Source organism: Diabrotica virgifera, chromosome 5 (genome assembly GCF_917563875.1).
Source record: "Diabrotica virgifera virgifera chromosome 5, PGI_DIABVI_V3a".
Lineage (NCBI taxonomy): Eukaryota > Metazoa > Arthropoda > Insecta > Coleoptera > Chrysomelidae > Diabrotica > Diabrotica virgifera.
Window position 1 is genome coordinate 224,493,458 of NC_065447.1, and position 25,209 is coordinate 224,518,666.

Genomic DNA, 25,209 nt, shown 5'->3' on the forward strand with positions numbered 1-25,209 from the left:
AGAGTAAATTAAATGTAAGACCAAATACTTACGATGTCGGGATAGTATCACGAGGTTTTTCCTGGTTTTCCCTCGTGATTTACTATGAGATCTCTAACGCGAGAATTTTAATGTCACCGTTGCATGTAGTTGTCTTTTTAAAGACAGATCACATGCTATGATTTTTTTAGTGACGGATATTCTTGAGTTGGGGTTGATTTCATGTAATCGAATGAACTATCTTTCAGTAAAGTCGTCGCAGGAACGCAACTCATAAATATTGGCAATATCATTTTAAAGTCTTCTACTTTAAAATGTATCATATGTATCTGAATTGCCGATATAAATGAGTCAAATTAAATAAATTATTAGAAGAATTTTTTTACTAAGCAACAACATTTTTGTTTATATTAATAGTATTTTGTATTTTGACAACGGCACCCGATTTGGGCGTCGAAACGTTAATAAAAATCATTTTTTAATAATATTGTGGCTTATTTCCCATTCTAAATAGTTAAAATTTTTATATGAAATATATGCGTTAACATGCATGTTTAATCCTGTTTTTATATTATTTTACACGCGTAATTATTCAGTACTATCGGTGTTTTAAATAATAGACCATATAAATAATAAGCGCGTGAATATAGAGGCAGATTTTATTGTAAAAAAAAAACAGTTTGAAAATCAATGGCCTCGAAATTTTATTAAGTTTGGATGCATAGTTAAATCGCTTTGTTAGTACCATGATACTATAAATAACAAGATAATATATTGCGCATCTCGAAGAGAAGGGAGTCGTTACGTAACTGGAGACCCAAGTTCGTAATGGTTCGTAATGTCCGAATGATTTCAGCTCGCTGTTGTATAGTCCAGACTGTATGGTCGCCCCCGTTAGAGGTATATAAATTATTCCGGTTCGATTTTTTTGCACAAACGTACTAAAAAAGAGTTCCTTATAACAAATCCACAGGGCGACGGGAGGTGCCGCGGTCAGAAAATTTTTTAAACAATTTTTTTAAACAAATTCAAAAAATTAATTTTTTCAATTCTTTCAATTTTCTTAGATTTTTTTGGGTCATTATAAGCAAAAAAGGTCTCTTGTGATTTTCCTCTAAAATTTATTTTTGTCAATTTATACGCGATATAATATTTGAAAAACGCAAAAATTACCATTTTCAAGGCTTAATAACTGGATTAAAAATTATAACTATGAAAGTTAGAAAGTGAACAAATCAAAGAAGTCCACCCTACAAGATCCTGCATTTTTGTCATTGTTTTATCACTAAGCTGTTATTTTTAATTATTAACAATGAGCGCTAACTGCATATAGGCGGCCGTCAATAGTGAGTGCGAAAGAGATGCCCCATTCCGGCCGTCTAATAGTGCATCTCACTTGCGCTCACATTGACGGCCGCCTCACTTAGTGCTCATAGTTAACAATTAAAAATAACAGCTCAGTAATAAAATAATGACAAACTTTCTTCAGGGTGCTATAGGGGGGCTTTCAACTTTGATTCAGTCACTTTTTGACTTTTATAATAATAATTTTTAACCGAGTCATTAAGCCTTGAAAATGGCCATTTTCGCGTTTTTCAAATTTTAAATCGAGTATAACGGAATAACAGTCAATTTTAGAGAAAAATTACAAGAGACCTTTTTGGCTCATAATGACCCAAAGAATCTAAAAAAATTATACGAAGTGAAAAAATTGATTTTTTGAATTTGTTTAAAAAAATTGTTTAAACAATTTTCCGCGGCACCGCGGCACATCCCGGCACTCTGTGTATTGGTTATATATAAGGAACTCTTTTTAAGTGAGTTTGTGCAACAAAATCGGATCGGAATATGTTACCTAACGAGGGCGACGATACAGCCTGGACTATGAGCTAACAACAAGAATTCAAGTTCCGGTCTCCAGTTACGTCATGCGATGCGCGAACTCGGACGTATTTACGCTGCACGGGAAGATACTATCTTGTTATTTATAGTATCATGGTTAGTACCACGTTTGTACTCATTCACTTATAAGCATTTATATGCACTCTTTCCGACTAGCGTGTTTATTGGGTTGAATTAGTCTGTCTGTCGCTTAAGTTTCATATATCAGCTAATTTCTAATTAATAGCTAATATCAGTTATATTCCTGTTTTAACTTTTTTCTTTAATTTTGGACCTTCCCAGCAAACAGACCGAGGTGTTAATTACGTGAATTTTAAGTACATTTGTCACCAATATACGTAAATTGTTTACGTGAATTTCACGTGAAAATTTGGTTGGAATGTCACATTGCAAATACGTCTTTAAATTACGTGAATAACTCGTCTTCAATAGACGTGTTATTTACCTTAAATAGCAATAAAATGTTTCGGGAAATTCACGTTACAAATACGTGTTGATTAACGTATCTTTAAGAAAATGTATATATTAGTATTCACGTGAAAGATACGTCCTCGGTTCACGTAAATAATTCGACCTTAATTAACTTATGAATCACGTAATTATTATCCATATAATATAAATAAAACAAGCATATAAAGTATTAACAATGTATTTATTTAGTAGAATTTAGAGACTTTAAAACATTTGTCCTGTATAATTATTATATAAGATAATGAACCAAAAAATACCGACCTAAAGACACATTAAAAAATTTGCCAACACAAAACACAACACAGGTCACTTTTTATTTCGAGGAGGACACTTCGACACTTTCTTGTTTTTTCTAATTGCATCATGGCACTTCAACCCTCGAGCAGTGAGGTAAACGTTAATACCAAAGACATTATACTATAAATAAACCCGCCTAAAATAAAACGAGTGAAATAAAGCTCTTCACGTTTCACTTTTTGTTGTGAGAAATGTGAGAAGCCAGAAGCCAGAGAATGAGAAGCTGATGCTGCTGATGTTAGAGGTAATGATAATCGATTATAAAAATCGATTATTTTTAAATTATAGTTAAACTATTCTACTTACCTTAAATTAGTATTACGAATTTTCTTTTTGTTTTTAAATTTCTTCTACTATTAACTAATTGGTCTTACTAAAAATATATTTCAATACCAGAATAATATAAAAAAATAATCCTATCGAAAGGTATCTATTATTCGATAAATCGATTAATTTAGTTTTCGAACCAACTATGTTAGTCACGTGATGGTATTTAAAGGAGGAGAAAGGTTTGGTAGTTCTTCATCACCGCGCGCGATTTGAAAATAAGACTCAACATCATTTTAGCTCATGGGATATTTTTAAAGAAAAAAATAGCTTCAAATCAAGGTTGGATTGAAATAGTTATGCTAAATGATCTTAAAAGCGAAATCATAAACTTTTTGTTTAAATATTGGTATTATTTACATTACTTTTACGTGAAATACATCTAATTTTTCGACGTCCATAAAATACAATGAGTAAAATTCAAGCGATACGTATTTAACCAACAGCGTTGTAAAATTTTTGTTTCCAAAATATTTCTCAAAATTTAACCAAAGGAAGTTATTTCTGTTTCGTGATTATTACGTGAAATAAACGTACCTTTGCGATGTAACCAAAATTCACAAATATTATAAAAAACATGTACTATATTCGTCATTATGATTTTATATTATTCTAATGTCAAATATGTATAAAGAAAGCACAAATATATAGGTGAATGATTTGGCACTGAAATACGTTTTTTTCCCGTCATAAATCACCGAGTTACGTATTCGTTGAAATTTGCCGTAAATTTAACGTAATTATCACGTAATTGGGCTCAAGTCTGTTTGCTGGGTTGTTAAGGGGGAAATTTTCCCATTTTCCCTCCCCGTAGATCCGCCACTGTAATCATTTCGCACTCCTTTCCCACTTTCCCCCATGCCTTTGTGTTTGTGCAGTCTCCCCCTGCAGGAGTATTTTGAAATGACAAATAACCCTGACAATTTCTCTCATTTGAACTGATTCCTGCTAGGGGAATGAAATGAATAAAATAAATAAACAATATTTTGAAAATATTAATTGATATTTTTGGTACTGATTTTGACATCTCAAAAAGACTTGAAATTTTTTAATGCAAATTTTGTAATGATCAAATTTTTGAATAAAATCGTCATTCTTTCCTTTAAAACCCGTAGAAAAAAAGAGACAAACGAATGTGGGAAATGTTATTCTGTTTGTCATTTGAAGATGTCTTGTGTATGTGTATTTGAAATTTGACATAGGTCACACAGTGCTACCACCATTAATACACCAATGGAATCATGCAGATTAGATTTTCAAAGTTTTTAAACATAAATTCAAAATGATGAGATTAATATTTAGGTAGAATGTATTTGTTTTTAACAAATTTTTGCTTAAATTTATTGTAAAATTGCCAAAAAGGTATAATAGTGATCAAACTTTATTTAAATCTGGAGCTACAAAATATGCTGTGTTTAAGACTTATTTGCCTTAAAACGTTTTACATATTCTAATTTTAGGTAGCTCCTTCATATACCTTAATGATTTAATATAAAAATAACCTTATATTTCCTGTTAACCTTTTTATATTTGAAAAATAAAATACAATAAAAAATTAACTTTAGCGCCAAAACCCTACAGTCCAAAAGATGGCGCCTCCCATTGTTAGTGAAAATTGTAAAATGGCGGACCAAAGTTTGGTGAGCTAGTGCATACAAAATTGTTAGAAGAAAACATGTTAAAAATGAAACTTTTGAAGATAAAACTTTGTAAATAGTTAGCGAATTATAAAAGCTTAGATATTTTATGGTTTATCGGCAATAGTGACTTAATCATATATAAGATTTCGAGTGTTTTTTGCTTATGAATAGACCTTGTCCACATCTTCTGTAGCCATATTTATGAAATTTATATTGAAAATATTCCTGATTTCTGCAATTTCAAATGAGAAGTAAGTACAACTTTAACTTAAAATAGATTTGATCCTCCCCCATGAACATTCCGGTATATTTTAGTACTTCTACGAGATTTTACCATTCAAGTGGCTTTGGGCATAGCGTTGATTTTGTTGATTTCATGTCAGAGGTCAAGATTGATTTAGTTTATTTTGGATATAAGATTGCACATTTTTCGAATGTTAGCTATGTTTTAATCCCACGTTGATATCCCCGGTAAATAAATAAAAAAGTGTAGTGTTATTTATTTTTTTAAAAGAAAATTGGCTTCACAATAGTTCAAGGTTACTCTGCTATTCTTTTTTGAAGATTGCTTTTATTTCATTATTTCTACCCATTACTACTAATTCTGTAGGTAATTCGGGTGTAATTTACTTATAAAGCACAGTATTTTAGCTAAAATGTGACACATGCTTCCCTATCTTCCTAATTAACCATCTAATCAATATCTTTCAAAATATTTGTTGCCACTTTTTTTATATATATTTAATAATTTGTTTGAAATAGCAATACCAGTTCACCAGTTTGTAAGTTTAAATTGACAAATGTATAACAATATATCTATATTGCTATAAATGGCAAAAGCTAATGTTTTATTTTTGACCAAAACAAAACTATAAAATCTCATAACTACAAAACTAAAGTGATGTAGTCGGTTCGCTAATCTGAGACACAACTGTCTAGTAATTTTAGTATTCATTTTTTTGTGAAGTCAGTTACATTTTACAGATAGACATGGCTGGAAATTACTATACAAACAAGCACACATGCTCATTGCCAATACAATATGTTAAATGCTGAAAACAACAAAATATTGAAAAAATGCCTCCCAGGCCAAGTAGCAGTTTTGTCAATATGCAGCGGTCTCTAGGGACCTCCATGGTGTATAGGGAACTTTCTGGCGCTTAACGTCTTAAGAATAAACAAAAAACAACAATAATGATACTTCTTCTTTCTCATAATCCTTAAGAGTCCTTCAGGGCGTCAGATGTAGGGTTCCAGCTATTATCCATTTCTTCCATGCACTGGCTAGGTTCTTCATATCACGTCATGTCTCTTATCATCTGTCATGGATTTGGTCCATCTATGTCTTCCTCAGTCTTCCCTTTTTTCTTGTTTTCCATTTTATCTTCATATACCTTCTCTGTTAGTCTCTGTTGCTCCATTCGCTCTATGTGGTCAAACCAGTTCAATTGTTTGTTTTCTATCTTCCTCATTATCATTTCTTGCTCCAGCTCTCTTATATCACCATTTCTAAATCTTTCAAACTTCATAACTTCAGCCATTCTTTGCATGTATTTCATCTCAGTCACGTTTATCATTGATTCATGTTTCTTTTGCACAATCTGTGTTTCCTCCCTATATGTCATTACAGGATTAACTATGCTAGGGGTGGCCAAACTGGCTCGCGAGCCACATTTGGCCCTTTGAAGGATTATTTGTGGCTCTCAATAAATGTACCTCAATTGCTTTTAATTCTGTGTTTAAAAATGTCTTCAATTGTTGACAGCAAATATAAAAGACTAAGTGTATAACACCAGAACTTAGGTCCTGATGGACCCCTTATCACTGTTGGGACCATAACCTCTGGAATAAGGTGACACCTTATTACCCTTTCTAATCCATTTGGCCTTAGAATATGTAATAAGTAAAATATTGTCTGAGCCGACAAGGGGATTTGCGAATCGAGGATCAAAACTATTGTCGGCCTTTGCTGATGATCTAGTTGCAGTTGCTCATTCTACAAGAGACGTGATAGAGGTGTTTTCACCACTCTAGGAAGAAACAGGTAGTCTGGGCCTTCGAATAAATAAAGAGAAGACGAAATACATGCTAGTTATCAAAAATCCAAGACCAAGAGTTAGGCAGAACATAACTACTAATGACCATAACTTTGAAGTAGTAAAAGAGTTTAAAATCTAGGAGTGGTAATCACAGATGACAACCACATATTTATAAAAAGAGGTCTCAGCAAAGATAGCTGCGTGGAATAGAGCATTATACTCCATATCATTATTATTAAGATCTAAGTTGCTAGAAGGACAATCTAAATTAAGATTGTATATACATGCCAATTATTCGCCCAATTGTTACATATGGAATTGAAACATAGACTCTACATCTGTGGGAAATAAATAAACTGCTGGTACTTGAAAGAAAAGTTCTTAGAATGATATTTGGAATTAACAGGAGAGTGGAGAAGGCGCCGGAAAGCTGAATTGATGACTGTGTATGGTACTGAAAACATCATCAGATATCTGGACCTCGGAGGTAAACTACACTATGTCGATATGGTGTTTTTTTTAATAAGTTTCTTTAATCCACTTATTTTATTAGTTGCATTATACAAATTGGTTATTTTAACATCCTAAGTGCTCTAAACTTTGTTGCAAACACAGGCTAAACACAGTTGCTCGAAATGACATAGTGTAGTTTACCTCCGAGGTCCAGATATATAAAAGCTATGATAAGATGGGCAGGTCATCATGGGCAGGGTCAGGAATTTTTCATTTATTATAAATTAATAAATGAATATAGTTTCTGTCCTTGTGGGATCCTTGTTTCTTGTCTTGTCACCGGAGGGACTGCAGACGTTCGGATACAATTAACGTCTCTTTGCAAAGACAATGACGTCGACTTTGCAAAGTAACAAGACACTTACTCAACATACACACTACACATGACACTAATACTCATGTTGTGACTGGCTGAATGAAATCAAGTCCATGCCATTAAAAAAAAAAGATGGGCAGGTCATGTGATAAGATCAGAGGAGGACATAGTGTTAGAGACAGTGTTTTTTTGAGAGATAGTAGAAAATCAGTAGGCCGTCCCAGAAAAAAATGGAAGGATGACGAAGAATCTAAGTATCCTGAATTAGTAAAGGCTGCTTGTAGAATTATTGGCATATTTGAAACAATGATGTGAACCATTTTATTTCACTTGAAAATTCGTAAATACAAACACAGAAACATTTAATACTTTTTTTACACTTTTTACATAAATGTTAATTGCGGTGCGTGAAAAATTTCAAATTTTTAAAAATGGCTCAGACTATCAAGGAGCTTGGCCACCCCTGAACTATGCTGTTATACTCTTGGGTTTAGTTTTGTTATGTATTTCTGATTTCCCATAAATTGGGCATAGTGTTGATTTTGTTGATTCCATGTCAGAAGTCAAGATTGATTTAGTTTATTTTGGATATAAGATTGCACATTTTTGGAATGTTGGCTATGTCTTTATCTTCCCGATCTTCCCAATTAACTAAACACCATCTAATCAATATCTTTCAAAATATTTGTTGCCACTTCTTTGATGTATATTTTATAATTTGTTTGAAATAATACAAGTTACACACCTTTTTGTAAGTTTAAATTGACAAGTGTATGACAATATATTTATATTTCTATAAATGGCAAAAGCTGATGTGTTATTTTTGATCAAAACAAATCTATAGAATTGATGGATTCTACCGTTACTTGATGAGAATTACATTTTATCTGACATTAAACACTGAGAACTTTTGTTTTCAATATATCCACAAAATTTATTAAACATTAATGTCACTACATCTGTTTCGGCAGAGTGCCTTTCTCAAGTGATGGGTTTTTACATGTATATACGCTTTAAAGTATTTAACTGAAGAGGTTGAGGAGTGGGGAGCTGTTTGTCTCAAGTTGGTCATTCAGAATTATATCTGTATTTTTTCATTTATTAATTTTCATAGATTCTAATAAAGATAGCTTAATTCTTTTATTTTGAATATGGAGAATTTGATACTGGTCATTAAAAGAAAGATTATGATTTAGAAGGCGAGATACGTATGTAGAATGTTTTTCTATTATTGAAAGCCCTTTTTTGTTCTGCTATGCGTTTTTCAAAGGTTCTGCCAGTTTGACTGATGTAAGTTCTTGGGCAGTCACATGTCAGTTTGTATACACCACTCTGTAATTGCTTTCTCTTTTGGCTCTTATCTCTTCCATTGAGTCCTGTCATGTGCCATAACCTTAGCTTCGTTCCACGATATTCCTTTTTTCGTCAAGAATCCTTGCCATCACTTCGTTCCATGTCTCTCTTGGTCTTCCTCTACTTCTTTTCCCCTGCACCTTTGTTTCCCATATCTTTTTAACTGGTACTTCTTTCTGTAGTCATTGTAAATGTCCCCACCAACTTAATTGTCTTTTTTCAACATACTCCATCATTGTCTCGATTTTCAGTTCTTCTCTTATTATGCAGTTATTCCTTACCCTATCCCTTCTAGTGACTCCTTGAACTCTGCGTAGATACCTCATTTCTGCTGCCTGTATCTTACATATTGGCTCTTATTATTCTTAATGTATTTACCTAAGTTGTTGTTATTTCTGGAAGCTGGTGTTATTCCTTTCTTACTTATGTGTTTGGCTATATCTTGCCTGTATATGCGATTTAGCAGAAGTTACTGGGTTTTTTCTGTGTTAGATTTTTTCTAAAGACTAATTTTCTAGATTTAAAAAATACCATATTGCAAAACAAACTTCAGTTCTCCATATTTCATAAACCTACTCATACTGACAAAACCAACTACTACACAATTTATCATCCCATCCTACACAATATACATTAGCAGCTTACCATAGTATGTTACATACATTGACAGAAATTCCTATGGTAAAAAGTAACTTCAAGAGAATTAAATATCAGGACATCATTAAACAAATAGCAGTAAACAATGGGCACAACGAACAAACAACAAAATTTTAAACCAGAAACTGCATAAGAAAGACCTGAAATTAGTCTTCCATACCACAGAAATAAACCCAGTACATTCTGCTCCATCACATATATATGCAAGATATCAACAAAAATAACCAAACACATAAGAAAGAAATAACACAAGCTTCCAGAACTAACAACAACTTGGCAAATATTTACCGCGCTGTATTTCTTGTTTGTAATTGGTCCAATTGCAGGCAAGTTTACTCCACTGTTATAAAATTTTGACACTAATGACATTTATAAAATTTTGACACTAGTGAGATTTCATAGGTTAATTAAGTTATATCGGCGATTTTTGTGTTTTCTGTGTTATTCCTTTAATTTTTAGATTGTTAGTCTGCTTTTATATAAAAAGCAGTTGTTTTTGGAACTCTTTAGCGACATATTAATTTAATATAATATTTATGAATTACCATTGAGGGTCGACTAGATCAACCAAAAAAGAAGATGGATTTGGTTATTATTCTAGTGACTTTCTTGGGTGTGAATGTGTCTTTTTAGTTTACTCCTCCTGGTTAAAAAATAAACTATAGTTGAAGTTGACTCTTCCTAACCCTTGTTAGTAAAAGTAGATTATACAATTTATACTAGTATAATCTCACGTGCATTTTTGATGAGTGTGCATCTCTTTGTTTTGACCATTTCAACTACTTATTAGTCCAGGCTGTAACGTCGCCCCCGTTAGGTAAATTATTCTGATTCGATTTTTTTTGCACAAACTTACTCAAACAAATACATCCTTATAACAAATACACAGTGTCAGGCGGTACCGCGGTCGAAAAATTGTTTAACCAATTTTTGTTAACCGAATTCACAAAAATAATTCTCATCTACTCTACCTCATATATTATTTTTAAATTTTTTATTGTGTGAAAATTGTAAATATAGATAACAGTACATGAAGGGTGTAAAGTGTGCCGAAGTAATAATGTATTTTAAATCGGATTTACTTTTTCGCACTGTTTTTTAGCACATTTTCATATAATCAAATATCCTATATTGTCATGGTGATGACATGTGAGCAATAAATTACAAAAAAAGTTTTGTGGTTTGACAGAAGTTTGAATTTTTAAATGTCAAAGTTCTAAAAAATTGTAAAATAGGAATGTATTCCAGTGACGAAGAGTTGCAGTTTTTTTATTTTTTCTTTTGGTAGATAAAATATTGTATGAAACTGTGCGTGAAGTACTTTTCGCACACTTAGGCGATGTGCGTGCGCAAAAAGCATACTTCACGAACTGTTTTATAAATAACTAAGTATTTCACTCCGGACAAATTTTTTAGATTATTTTGGTCATTCGGAGCAAAAAATGTCTCTTGTGATTTTTCTCTAAAATTGATAGTTTTCGAGTTATACGCGATTTAAAATTTGAAAAATGTGAAATGACCATTTTTAAGGCTTAATAACTCGATTAAAAACTATTATTATGAAAGTCAGAAAGTCACCTAATCAAAGTTTAAAGCTCCCCCTACAAGATCCTGAAGAAATTTTTGTCATTATTTTATTACTAAGCTGTTATTTTTAATTATCAACAATGAGCGCTAAAAGCATATTGAGGCGGCCGGGCCATCAATGTGAGTGTGAGTAAAATCCTCCATTCCGACCGTCCAATGGTGCATCTCAGTCGCACTCACATTGACAGCCTCCTCAATACGCTCCTAGCGCTCATTGTTAATAATTAAAAATAACAGCTTAGTAATACAATAATGACAAATATTTCTTCAGTATCTTGTAGGGAGGTTGTTATTGGTGACTTTCTGACTTTCATAATAATAATTTTTAACTGAGTTATTAAGCCTTGAAAATGGTCATTTTCGCATTTTCAAATTTTAAATCGCGTATAACTCGAGAACAATAAGTTTTACAGAAAAATCACAAAAGACCTCTTTTGCTCCGATTGACCCAAATGATGTACAAAAAAATGACTGAAGTGAATTTTTTTTGTGAATTTGTTTAAAAAAAATTGTTTAAACAATTTTTTGATTACGGTACCACCTGACACCCTGTGGATTCGTTATAAGGACCTCTTTTTGAGTAAGTTTGTGCAAAAGAATCGAACTGGAATAATTTACCTAACGGGGGCGACAATACAGCCTGGACTATAAATATCACGATTTGAACATAATATACAGTAACATTTAACTTTAATGGAAGAACAACATGGTTTCATAAACAAAAAATCAACTCAAACAAATCTGTGCATTTTCAATCACTATATTGCTTCTTCCATAAATAATTCTCAAGTTGATGTTATCTTTACTGATTTAGCAAAAGCCTTTGAGAGTAAATCATTCAGTACTATTAAAAAAACTTGAGGTCATATGCACTTTCTGACAAGCTTATAAAATTTTTTGAATCTTACCTTCTTACCTTACCAACCGTACTAATGTAGTCAAATTTGGAAACTGCTACTCAGACAGTTTTATAACCAGGTCAGGTGAACCGCAAGGTTCCATCCTTGGGCCTTTACTTTTTGTTATGTTCATAAATGACATCACTGATTATATAAAATTTGACAAGTTTCTTCTATTTGCAGATGATTTGAAATTATTTCTTACAATAAAAAACGAACATGGCTGTATTAATTTACAACAAGATATTCGAGGTATATCCACATTCTGTAAAAATAATGATTTGAACTTAAATGAGTCAAAATGTAAACTATTGACTTTTTCATAAATCATAAGAACAGATTATTTTATTAACAAAGTAAAACTTGAAAGGTTAACAAAAATCAGAGATCTAGGGGTGTTATTCACTAGCAACTTCTCCTTTAATGAGCACATTCTCAAACTAACTAATGATTGCTCTAGACAGTTAGGCTTTATCTTAAGATCCAGTAAAGAATTTTATTGTAACACTACAATTAAGCTTTTTAATGCATATGTGAGGTCAAAACTCGAATATTGTTGTACCATATGGAGTCCCTCAACCATATCACATGGTGATATGATAGAGAGGATTCAGAAGAAATTTTTGAGGTCTTTATATCCGAGGAAATTTGGGATTTATCCTTTTAAGGTTTCCTATAACTTGCAGAGAATGCTTTTTGACACTGTGTTATTGAGCGAAAGACGTAGAAATGCCCAAATCATTTTCATATTTAATATAGTTTATCAAATCATAGATTCTCCTATGATTCTTTCATTTATAAATTTTAATGTACCAGACCAAAGACTTAGATGTAGACACACTTTATTTAAAATAACTCCAGAATATGCAAACTCCCCCATGGCAAACTGCTTAATGGCAATGAACGATTTTATCGTGAGTGAAGACCTTAACCTATATAATATGAAAAAGAGCACTATGCTACATAAACTGTGATACCCTTATTTATTGTTATTAACCCTTATTAACGTGTATTTATTTTATTGTATTGTATAAATTATTGTATGTTCTTATTACCTTGTATTGACCACCTGTGCATTTATAATTGGCATCATTGCTGTAAATGTGCAGTATAAATAAATAAATAAATTTAATTTCTAGAATCAGTTGTTTGTGTGAATCAACTTTTACTAAATGGCATTGGGAAGAGTATACTTTAACTAGTTGGAGTCTACTTTTACTAGTAAATGTTGAATAAAAATCTTCATTTTATATTTATAATCAACTTTTACTAAAACCAGCCGTTTGAGTCGACTAGAACTAGGAAAAGTCAACTCCAACTGGATAATCAACTTGAACTGTAACATATACAAACTGACATATGTGGTGACTGTACCTTTGAAAAACAGATTCTGCATAATATGCACTTCACCTTCTAGATCAAAATCATTCTTTTCAAAAACAGTATCAAATTATCCATATTCAAAATAAATGCCTTCAGTTATCTATATTAGAATCTATGGAAATTAATAAATTAAAAAATACAGATGATATTATTCTGAATGACCAACTTGAGACAAACAGCTACCTATTCAGTTAGAGACTCTAAGCCCATCCGCACATGGGTCGATCGAAGACACATCTAAATTCGCACGTCTTGTACGAACCCTGCGGCACACGCGATTGCTCTCCGCTCATTTGTCGATTCAGTTTGCTCACATCTTCCAACCAGGAAGAACGCATTTTTTATATATTAACCAAAATGACTATTTCGATCTGTAAAAAGTACGGTATGTACGTGTAACAATACCATACTTTTTACGAAGTATAATTTGTATACAATAAGCATTATACAATTGAGGGTATTTTTCTACTTCCCCAACGAATTTTATAATAAACACCTAGAAACAAAAGTTCAATGTTTTCAGAATTTTATATTACAAACAATATATTTCCACAAAGCTAGGTAGTACTACAATCAACGAACATAACATGCACTGATCTTTAAATAAAACTAAAATTTAATTAAGCGTAAAAAACAACAAAAAACGAAGGAAACAAATAAAATAAAATACCTATGACTGGAAACGTGCTTCTCACTCAAACTTTCTCGTGCACTACGGATCGCAAGGGACGAGAGTTGTACAAGACAAGGTGATTTGCAATCCTAAATGCTCCGTGTATGGTGCTCAATGCCACAACGAAGGAACTTGACTGGCAGGGAGAGACCTACGCGACTGGAATCGAATCGAGTAGTTTGAGCGTCGCCCCATGTGCGGACGGCCTTACTTTAGGCCAGTTATAAAAACCCATCATTTGAGAAAGGCACTCTAGCGAAACAGATGTAGTGATATTCATTTTGTGGAAATATCGAAAACAAAAGTTTTCAGTGGTTTATTGTTAGATAAAATTATAGAATCTCCTAGTGATAGTTGAGTATAGTCAGAGAACAAAATAGTTGTCAGTGATTCATTTGGAAGTTCGTGGATCATTACTGAATTTGAGGAGAAAGAGGAGTAATTTCAGTGTAGCGTAAAATTATTCTCTAATTATAATTATTATACTATTATTTTACTAAGCAATAAGGTAACATTTCATGCAACAATTTCCTGCAAACTATTTCCTTCCTTGAGTATAATGTTTTTCATTATTCTTAAATGGAGTTCTCAATTATTTGATTTCATAATATGAGAAATTACATTTTCACATACGTAGAAAATAATAATTATAAGAGTCGGTTTTTCCAGTTAACCCAAATTTGTTTTTGTTTCCACAGTGCTTCCTGTGTGTGGACAATATTTCTGGGTATTTTCATTTGATATAAACTTTAAAGGATTTAAGATATTTGAATTATTGGAAAGCAAATTTTTATATCTCCTTTTATTTTCATATTTTTATGAGGTTATCAATAAATAACATGGTATTGAAAGAAATAGTCGAGCTGTTATGTATTAGGGAGTGTGCCAGCTTGATTAAATTAGATTTATTAAGCTTATCAGAGGAAGTTAAAAGACTTTTTTTCCATTAGTGATCCATGTGGCGAAATATCTATTTATTGTAAGTATAGTATGCAAGTAAATACTACTATAGAGGATAAGGATGCAGATAAGGAGATTATCACATAAATTTGCGAAGAAAACAATTTAACAATTAATTTGCTAAATAACATATTCTTTAAAAACATTCATATGTTCCAAAAAACAAATTTCTTAAAAAATGTGAAAAACTTTTTGAGGCACATGTTTTAGAAAACATTAACACATTGTGTGCCACGTCGCTCATATATGAGAGACACAGATATTTTGCCAGGGACCACATCACTCATTTTATATACACCTATGACTAACTTTCATGGCTGTGGATATCAATGACCCCTGACAGTAGTCTCTTGATTAAAGCTCTTAATGTTTTAGAGAAACATTAAGAGTGTAAGCACAAAATTTCGGGATAATGCTTTTTAAATGCATTCATTTTTTTTAATCCTAATAAGTATTTTTGAAAAATTTAAAGGCAGCATGAAAGATTACATTACAGAGGGCGAAAAATCCCTGAAAACCTCTATAATGTTTATTTTAATAAGTTACAGTGGTTAACAAAAAGAGAAAATTGAATATGATTTTTAATTTCAAATACTTATTTCATTCAAAAGAAATTTTTGTTGAATTTTTGGCCCTCAGTAAGAATGTAATCTTTCATTCTGCATTTAAATTTTTCAAAAATATTTATTAGTTTTTCAAGATTGGAAAAAAATGAATGCATTTAAAAAGCAGTGGCCAGAAATTTTGCGCCTAATCATCCAGCCATGTTCTTCTAGGCCTTCCTCTACACCTGACCATAGTGGTGTCCAGGTTGTTTTGTTTCTTTTTAGTAGATGTTAGTTTTAATTTTATGACATGTAATTAATTAGGATTTTATATTTTAAAATGTTTTATTTTGGTATTATAATATTGTATTTAAATTTAGGAATTGCTCGTAGACAAATAATATTTTCTCCCTTTAATTCTTCTTCAATTTCGGCATCTGTTTTTATCATTTTTTCTCCCTCTTCTATTACATTAAGGCCTAGCATTGTTCTCATTATTTTTATTTCCATTATTGTTGTTTCCATCCCATAGGTAAGACCTAGTTAGGTCTTATTAACAGCTTATATAGGTTCATCTTTGTTCTCTTACTTAGAGTCTCATTTCTCAGCAGATTTATAATCATTCCATATGTTTTTTGCCTTTTAAAAATTCCTTCCTCTGTTTTCTCATTCCAGTTTTCCCTATTGTTTCTCCAAAGTAGAAGGTGGATACAGTTTTAAATTTATAGTTCTGTTATTAGATATTTCAGAGTTGTGTCTTCCCTATCATCATGTATTTTGTTTTGGGCTGGTTTATCTCTAGCCCTATTCTCTTTGCTTCCTTATTATCTAATTTTTCAATTGCTTGTATAAATGTCATCTTTGTTGTTGCTGTGATGACTAAATCATCTGCATATGCTATTACTTAAAGTTGATCTCTAATAATGTTTTTGTTTGTGAAGTTGGTCATCCTTATTACTGCTTTCAAAGGATGTGAAAGATGTAAAATTACAAAGATTTACTAATAAAAATCGTGACAAAGAATAATCTACTGAACAATGTGAGAAATAGACTTTTGAAATCATTAACAAAAAGGATATTTCACAATAAATTGAAAATTAATGTAACAAAAAATAAAGTATGGCGAGAATAAATAACTTGAAAAATAATTGTAAAAAAAAGGAAAGGGTAAATTATGAACATATTTAAAGTATAGCTAAGATCAGGAAAATGCACAAATATTAGCAACTATATTTCAATTAATTGATTTTACTTAGACATTCTCATATATTTATGTTTTCATTTTAATGTTTTTGGGCTGCTGTATATTTGTATTAGGTCTTCATTTATATAAATTTGCAAATTTATATTCTTAATTTTAAAATATTGATTATCTGTTAAATAAATCCAGATTATAAGTTTGTTCAATAGAATAATAAGAATGTTCTTTTTTAGATGGGATGGCTAAACAACATGAGTTAACTACCATCAAACATGGATCCAGTGGGGCCATGGTATGCCACTCCATATAACCGCCTTGCCAGTGTGCAAGCTGCTGGATCTGGAAGTGGAGAATTGCATCACCATTTAGCAACCACAACCGCAGGAGGTGCTCCACCAACTACAACAGCCCAACTCCTGCCCGGTAGTTTTTTGTCCCCACACCCTGTCGGATATGAAACAGTATTTTCTCCCCTTTTCCACCATGCTAGTGCCAAACCTGCCGCTCATTATGTATCCCAGGTTACTCAGCAAAGAGCCCAAGCTTTGGCCCAAGCAGCCGCTACGAAGCAGTCTGGTGATGGAGAGTTCCATCCTCAAACTCAAGCCTTTTTCGAACAAGGTGCTGCAAATGCCTGGCAGCAGAGCAGCCCCTTTGGTATTCTACCCCATGAAAGTGTTGTAGCCACCACTACCAGTAAAACATACGAAAACTTTAATGCTCATTTTGCAGCTGCCCAAGCCCAAAGTATAAATAACCACTTAAATTCTCAGATTGCCAAAGCAGGTAACAACAGGGCTCAAAGTCCACAGGTGTCAACACCATCAACAAAAACAAATGCATCACAAGGCAATCCAAGTAGTTTTTTTCAAGTCCCATCTAGTATATCAGATAATTCATCCAATACAAGTAAGACCTTCTCCTCTGCCAATACTTCTAATATACAACAATCTTGTATAGTATCTTCACCTTCTACTACAGTTGCTAAGGAATATAGAGTTCCTCAGGCTCCTGCACGTACTACATTTTTAACTTCTCCTAATGCTTCCCGTACTACTATCGAAAAGGCTTTTGCTTCACCGCCTAGTAAACAACAGGCGTCACCTGTTCAACAGCAGATTCAAACTAAAGCCCAGACAAAAATTTATTCAGAACTTGGCAACCAACAAGAAAGACAAAGGTTAGTAGATCTTCTCCTCAAACATGTATAGGGTTTTAAAACATTACTGTATTTTCTATTAGGCCAAGTAATGAAGAAACACAAAGTCAATCATCTCCGATCAGCTTCTCTATCATGGATGCACCTGGACGTTTAAACTATACTGGTAGTAATTCATCTGGAAAGAGACCACCTCAGTTCCCACACAATTATAGACATTACCAGCAGCAACAACAACCACAAGGAAGCTCTAACTCTGAAGAATTTCAGAGGCCTAAAAGTGGCTCGGATTACAACAATTCTAATGGTCCTGATTGCAATGTTGTGGTCCCAAGAAGACCTAGCCCACTTCAAGCACATTCCCAGGCATCACCTTTGGGTAATAATTGTATTTACTTTATTTTTATTATACTTTATAATATTATTTATAAACATTTTTAATTACAATATGAACTTTATAATACAGTGCTAGTCAAAAGTCCGTACCCCCCCTCGTATCTTTTGAACGGTTATACTTATAATAGTGAAATTTGGAGGAAGGAAATAAATGAACGTAAGCTTCTTAACTAGTCATGACAGGTGACGTAATAGTGACAGATGACGTTACAGAGCCACTGTGACCGATAATTTTAAATGGGACCTTATGGCAAGTGATACCTTGTTTGAAAGGTATTGAAAATACCTATTCAGGCATACTAATTTTGTTTGAGTTTAAGATAATTTTGATGTACAAATGAAATAAATATAAAATTGTAGTTTCGCATTTAATTAAAAATTTAATTTTAAAAATTCAAAATTCCCCCTATGATTACTTGTCAAACAGGTTGACGTTGACGTAAAAACTACTAGAGAATTAAAAAACGTCAACTTTTTTGACAAAAAATCCATAGGCGGACATTTGAATTTTTATTAATTAAATTCGAAACTACAATATTATATTTATTTAATTTATTCACCAAAATCAAAATCAACTTAAACCCAAAAAAATTAGTATGACTGAATAGGTATTTTAAATACCGTTCAAACGAGGTATCACTTGCCATAAGGTCCCATTTAAAATTATCGGTCACAGTGGCTCTGTAACGTCACCTGTCACTATTAAGTCACCTGTCATAACTAGTTAAGAAGCTTACATCCGTTTATTTCCCACCTCCAAATTTCACTATTATAGGTATAACCGTTCGAAAGATACGAGGGGGGTACGGACTTTTGACTAGCACTGTATAATCTGCTATTAAGGGCCGATTTCTCATAACTCTATTTCTTATTATAAGTTAATCTATAGTTCAATTGACTGAGCTTTATCCTTGAACCCCTTCTTCTTCTTTTTTTACATCTATACATTTTTTTATTGCCAAGACTGTGTCGTCATTGTAAAATGATATTTATTTATCTAATAACTTGCAGTGGGAACCATTGACAACTGATACATTGAATTTTGTTGAATTGTTAAAAATCTGTTTTTATTCGAAGCGTTAGTATACTAAACAGCAGTACATAGATACCTTTTTTTATTGCCCGGTCAGTGTTAAGACATTGTAAAATGAGATTTATTTTCTAATAACTTGCAGTCCGAACCATTGACAATACGAATTGAATTTTGTAGAATTTTCAGTATTTTGTTTTTATACAAAGCGTTAGTGCATTTGAAGCAGTCTGAAGTGAATCGTGTTTTTTTATTCTTAGAACTATTTTATGCCTGACCCGTTGCCCTAGGTGAGCGACGAAAAACGACGCGACGCGATGCGTTGCGATGCGATGCGACCAGTAATTCACGCGACGTGTGGCTTCTGTAGCGTCGCATCGCGTCGCTTTCCATCACCCAAACCAGTACAAACGTGACGATGTCAATTATTCATTCCTATTATTAAGTGTGGGGAAGTATACGGCAGTGTTACTAGAAAATTCATATTTTAAATACTTAGCTAAAAAATTCCTTAAACGAAAAAGAAAAACAACAAATGTCATATATTTAGAACGAGTAAATTTGGAGAGTTTAATCATTTATATCCGAAATTAATGAAATAATCTACGTTGGTTTAAAGAGTATTGTGGCTTATTCACTTTCGATTATATCATTGCAGCTGTTAAACTCAGTATTAATAACTGAGCTATCAATAACTATCAATATAAGTAATTTTCAAAAACCAAATTCTATTGAGGAGAGGCTGTTACTGACTTTAAGGTATGTTAATGAAAAAACACTGGTACTATATAGTTATTATTACTTTTTATTTATTTAATAAACTATTGCGTAGCATAATTTGAATTGAAAAAAGCAATGGGGCGTCACACTGTGTCGTGTCTCGTCGCGATCAAATCAAGTTCGCACTTCGTCGCGTCTTGTCGTAGACTGATTAACCCGAAAACGTAGGCCATACACAAATACAACCATTACTTGATATTTTAGCGTCGCGTCGCGTCGTGTCGCGTTGTCGCGTTTGTCGTTCACCTAGGACAACGGGTTATATATAGAGATTTTATATAGATTATTTGTACATATTATGAAGAAAACATAATTTATTATTTATTAACTCACCTCATCCTCGGGTAAAGTGAAGGTGCTACGGCACTAAAAATACTTTTTTTCAATTTAATTATACATAAAGAGAACATATTCACTTTAAAAAAATGTGATCATTTTTTGACTGAAACTTCCAAAATTAATGTGTACATTAAGGGGTTAATAAGCAAGCTTGTAAATAAATTTAAAATTAATTATTATATGTAGGTCATGCACAAAGTCCGGCTTATCCGATGTACAATAGTCCAATGAACTCAATCTCATCTCCTCAGCAGAGTTCTAGCAATCAAGTAGCCCCTCCATCGCCTCTTGATGTTTCTGTACCTAGGCCTAGCTCTCAAACTAGCAACGTAGCTTACCCCTCTGTTATAACTAGAGCATTAAACCATGAGAAGTCGTTTCCTGAAAGGTATGAACGACCAAACCATAACAACCAGCAGACTCAGAATTGTTGGGATGAAAGACAGGTGAGTACATTAGTAAATAAGTATCTAAATACAACAAATAAAAATATTTTGTCAGTAAAATGTAATTCTCATCTTTCATATTGGCATTTTCTAGACTGTAGTATGTAGTATTCTAGTTTTATATTTTTATATTTTTTTTGTACCCATTTATCGAAGTTTCCTATTCACATTATTCTGTATCTGCAGAGTAGGGAGGAAGTCCCACAGCAGTTAGGCTACAATTGATCCCCCATTGGGCATCTTCCTAGGGAGCTGTCATCCTTAGCTTATTGTCCATCCTATCATTTTCAGGAAGGTGGAAACATACTTTTGTATTGACGATAACTCCAGATATTCACATAGGACATGCTCAACAGTTTCATCATCTTGTACACACTTCCTGCATAAAGGTGTGTCTACTAGCCCCAGTGTGTTAGGCCTGGATCCCACGTACCAAAGAAAGTTTATTTATAGCAAGCTGAAAATTTGTTAATAGCCTATCAGTGTCTAGTCGGACAAACTTTTATTGACTGGAACAGGGGAAGTTTTAATTGTGAAACAGGTTATAGCATTGGAACGTCAGACTACAAAAATGCCCCATGTACACTGTGCATCAGAGAAAACGGGCACCCCAAAAAATTGGTCATTTTTGATGTCTCGTATCTCCTAAACCTGTTGTCCGATTTAAGTAATTGTTTTAATATTATGTTATATGGTTCTTTTCATGAGCATTTTTCAGTGCGTCACAAATGATAGAAAAAAAGGTTAGTCCGTGATAAATACAGATTTATGACATTTATTCTAACATGACATTTTAGTTAAATCTGACAGTTGTCACATTTTATTTGCAATTTGGTATAAAACCAAATCAATTGTGTTTATTGCATTTATAAAATGGTATTTTCTTTGATTTGTATAGTCTTATAAATTGTACAGATTAAATTTTTTTTATATAGTATAATATAATATTATTTAATATTATATTATTAGCGTCATCTATTGACAACTAGATTAAATGTTATAAATGTCACCGACGTTAAATGTTATAAATGTCACCGACGAAATGTAATCAGCGACGTGCGTTTTTTTCTGTCACATAAAATTTAATGCGTTAGAGAGAAATGAGAGAAATCGAAAAACTGTGACGCACTGAAAAATGCTCATCAAAAGAACCATAGCCTTATTCTTTAGCAATATCGCTGTAATAATCTTGTTTCTAAACAGTTAAATTTTCATTGTATACCGGGTGTACGAATCAAACTGTGTTTTTTTCTCAAAGTTCGGAACACCCTGTGGAATATTCTAGCATTTGTAAAATACTGAAATTAAAACCCAATTGTAGTCTCCGGTTTTCTTAACATTCTGTTTTTTGATTCATTAGCTTATGTTCGATAATAAACAAGTTAGGTACACTTCGCGTCAAAAAAAACTGGTACAACTCTTATAACCGAAAATCGTGTTTTTCAAGTTATGTAAGTTGATCTTGTCACAAGTGTCATTCTAATTTCTAGGGCAACGTTGCCAGTTCAACGAAAATATTATATCAAACTAGGTAAAAACGGGGCTGTGCGACAGACCGCATTTTTTAATATACTAAAAACTAAAACAATTGTAATTTTCCGTCATCTCAATTAAGTATCCATACATTGATTCGTGTTTTAGTGTAATTTATGAAAATATTTCAGTTCAAAAATAATGATAGATAATAAATCTTGACATGACTTAAAATTATTATGTTTAATGTAAAATCGAGAGGTGTGATTGGTTTCTCGTAAATTGTAGAACAAAACTGCATTAAGTTGTGTAGAATAAATAAAACACACTGGAAAAATTAAAAATTTGAATTGAAATTAATACAAAATAAATAACTTTTACAGTGAACAAGTGTGGAATTTAAATATATGTATTACAATTCGAAATATACATTTTAAACGTTATTTTTTTGTATTTAGATTTAGTGCAACAACGAAGTGATTCACGAACAATAATTGTCAGTCTGAACACAGGTTTACATTGGGAAAAAAAGTGTACCAGTTTTATATGACGCGAAGTGTACTTTAACAACTAGCCATGTTCGGTGCCACTTCGGTATGCGGTCTACCGTCTAATATGTGGTCTACGGCAATTTAGCTGATTCGGCATGCGGTCTACGTACAAAAACAAATTAGAGAAACTATTACAAACATTACTATTTTATTATTACTAACAGCTTCACTGTTCAATTGGTAATTATACAAAGAGTCTACATTCTACCACATCCAATACTATTTTAATATTAAATATCATGCAACCGCAGTAAATATCGGTTTTTGCCTGAAAGGAGGAAGACCTAACCCTTCGGTCCAAACCCAACTTACGGGTATTAGAGTGAGAGAACCGCAGGGCAGGAGGTATTTGACCGCTGCGCGCAATCACAACCCACCCTTTTTATTATCACTAAACGGTCTTTTCAGCGTTTTAAATTAACACTCAAGGCCCATTTCGTTGATTCAAGTTTATATAGGCAACCCAAATTACACGCCGCTAATCCTCGGTTCGGGATTTAGACAGAATAACACGTGAAGTGTGAAGTAAAGCACAAGTATGACAAGTAAAGTAAAGTATAAATATAAATAATAAATAAAAAGTTTGTAATAGTTTCTCTAATTTGTTTTTGTACGTAGACCGCATGCCGAATCAGCTAAACTGCCGTAGATCGCATATCAGACGGTAGACCGCATACCAAACTAGAAACTCTGCCGTAGACCGCATACCGAAGTAGCACCCCATGTTCTTCATCAGTACAGGGTGTTTCTAAATAAGTGCAACAAACTTTAAAAGCATAATTCTTCATTAGAAAATAATGACAGTTTGTTTAATAATCGTGTGTCCGCAAATACTTCGTTTCCGAGATACGGGATGTTAAATTTTTTCTTACAAACTGACGATTTATTTTTGGCTTTAAAACCGGTTGACATATGCAAATAAAATTTAGAAGGTTTTAAGACGTAGTTATTGCACATTTTTTGACATACCACTAAGAATTTTATATTCACCATTGGCGTGCATACGGGTAATATGATCGGTCAAATTACCCATATGCGAGCCAATGGTGAATACAAAGTTTTTAATTGCATGTCAAAAAATGCGCAGTAATTATCTCTTAAAACCTACCAAATTTCATTTGCATATCTCAACCGGTTTCAGGGCAATAAATACATCGTCAGTTTGTAAGAAAAAATTCAACATCCCGTATCTCCGAAACCAAGCATTTGCGGACATATGTTTATAGAGCAAAAGGTTATTATTTTTTCATGCAGAATTACCCCTTAAAGTTTGTCGCACTTATTTTGAAACACCCTGTACTGATGAAGCACATGGCTAGTTGTTAAAGTACCTAACTTTTGTACTATCCAACGAATCCAACCTAAGCGAATGAATCAAAAAAGAGAATGTTAAGAAAACCTGAAACTATAGTTGGGTTTTAATTTCAGTATTTTATAAAGGCTAGATTATTCCACAGGGTGTTGCGAACTTTGAGCAAAAAACACAGTTAGATTCGTACACCCTGTATACAATGAAAATGTACCTGTTTAGAAACAGTATTATTACAGCGATATTGCTCATGAATAAGGCTATAACATATTAAAAAAATTACTTAAATCGGGCAACAGGTTTAGGAGATATGAGACGTCAAAAATGACCCATTTTTTGGGGTGCTCGTTTTCTATGACGCGCAGTGTATTTTGTTGGACATAACATCCAATTGATTTGTTAACCCTTTCATTAAACTCTCATGCAAAAATCAGACTGCTATTTATCACCAACATAATTCCTGTCATTTAACATGTTCTATGTGTCATACTTATTAAAATGCCCTGTTGATGATAAATACTGCCGTCCTCAATTAAAACGCGGTATCTGCAAAAAAATTGAAAATTGAGTTTTCTTATGTTTTCTTATTTAATACATATGTGGTTTCCTTGTGACCTTATTTATGGTTCTGCAATGTCTGAAAGCCCTATCATTTTATTTACTGCCAAAATAAACAAATTGGAATATGCCATATGTGCTAAATTTCAATAGCTGCTTAATTAAAATGCGGTATCTACAGAGGACTCAACTAAAAAGCGGTATGTGCTAGCGAGTATCATGTACTTGCCGCGTTTTAATTGAGCACAGCGCATTTAAATAACTCTTTTTTATCGAGACTCGTGTTACGACCTCGTATTTTGAACATTTATGACATGTAGGTATTTTGCGTGTATAACAAACAATTATAAGCTCTTTATTTTTCTTTTTTGGTAACTATTCTTCCTTGTAAAAAATCCTATTTGTAAATGAAATGCAGATACGGCA

General features: G+C 32.6%; 1 protein-coding gene across 3 annotated transcripts in view; it reads left to right on the forward strand.

Moving 5' to 3' along the window:
* Nucleotides 1–4,574: 4,574 nt before the first annotated feature.
* Nucleotides 4,575–25,209, forward strand: part of LOC114337348 (myb-like protein AA) — an 87,795-nt gene continuing 67,160 nt past the window's right edge. For all 3 annotated transcript variants that reach the window (XM_050650764.1, XM_050650766.1, XM_050650765.1), the window contains exons 1-4: nt 4,575–4,867; nt 16,976–17,922; nt 17,985–18,280; nt 20,633–20,892. In XM_050650764.1, the coding sequence (XP_050506721.1) occupies nt 17,015–17,922; nt 17,985–18,280; nt 20,633–20,892 (1,464 nt within the window). In that variant the 5' untranslated portion in view covers nt 4,575–4,867; nt 16,976–17,014. The remainder of the gene's footprint in view (nt 4,868–16,975; nt 17,923–17,984; nt 18,281–20,632; nt 20,893–25,209) is intronic.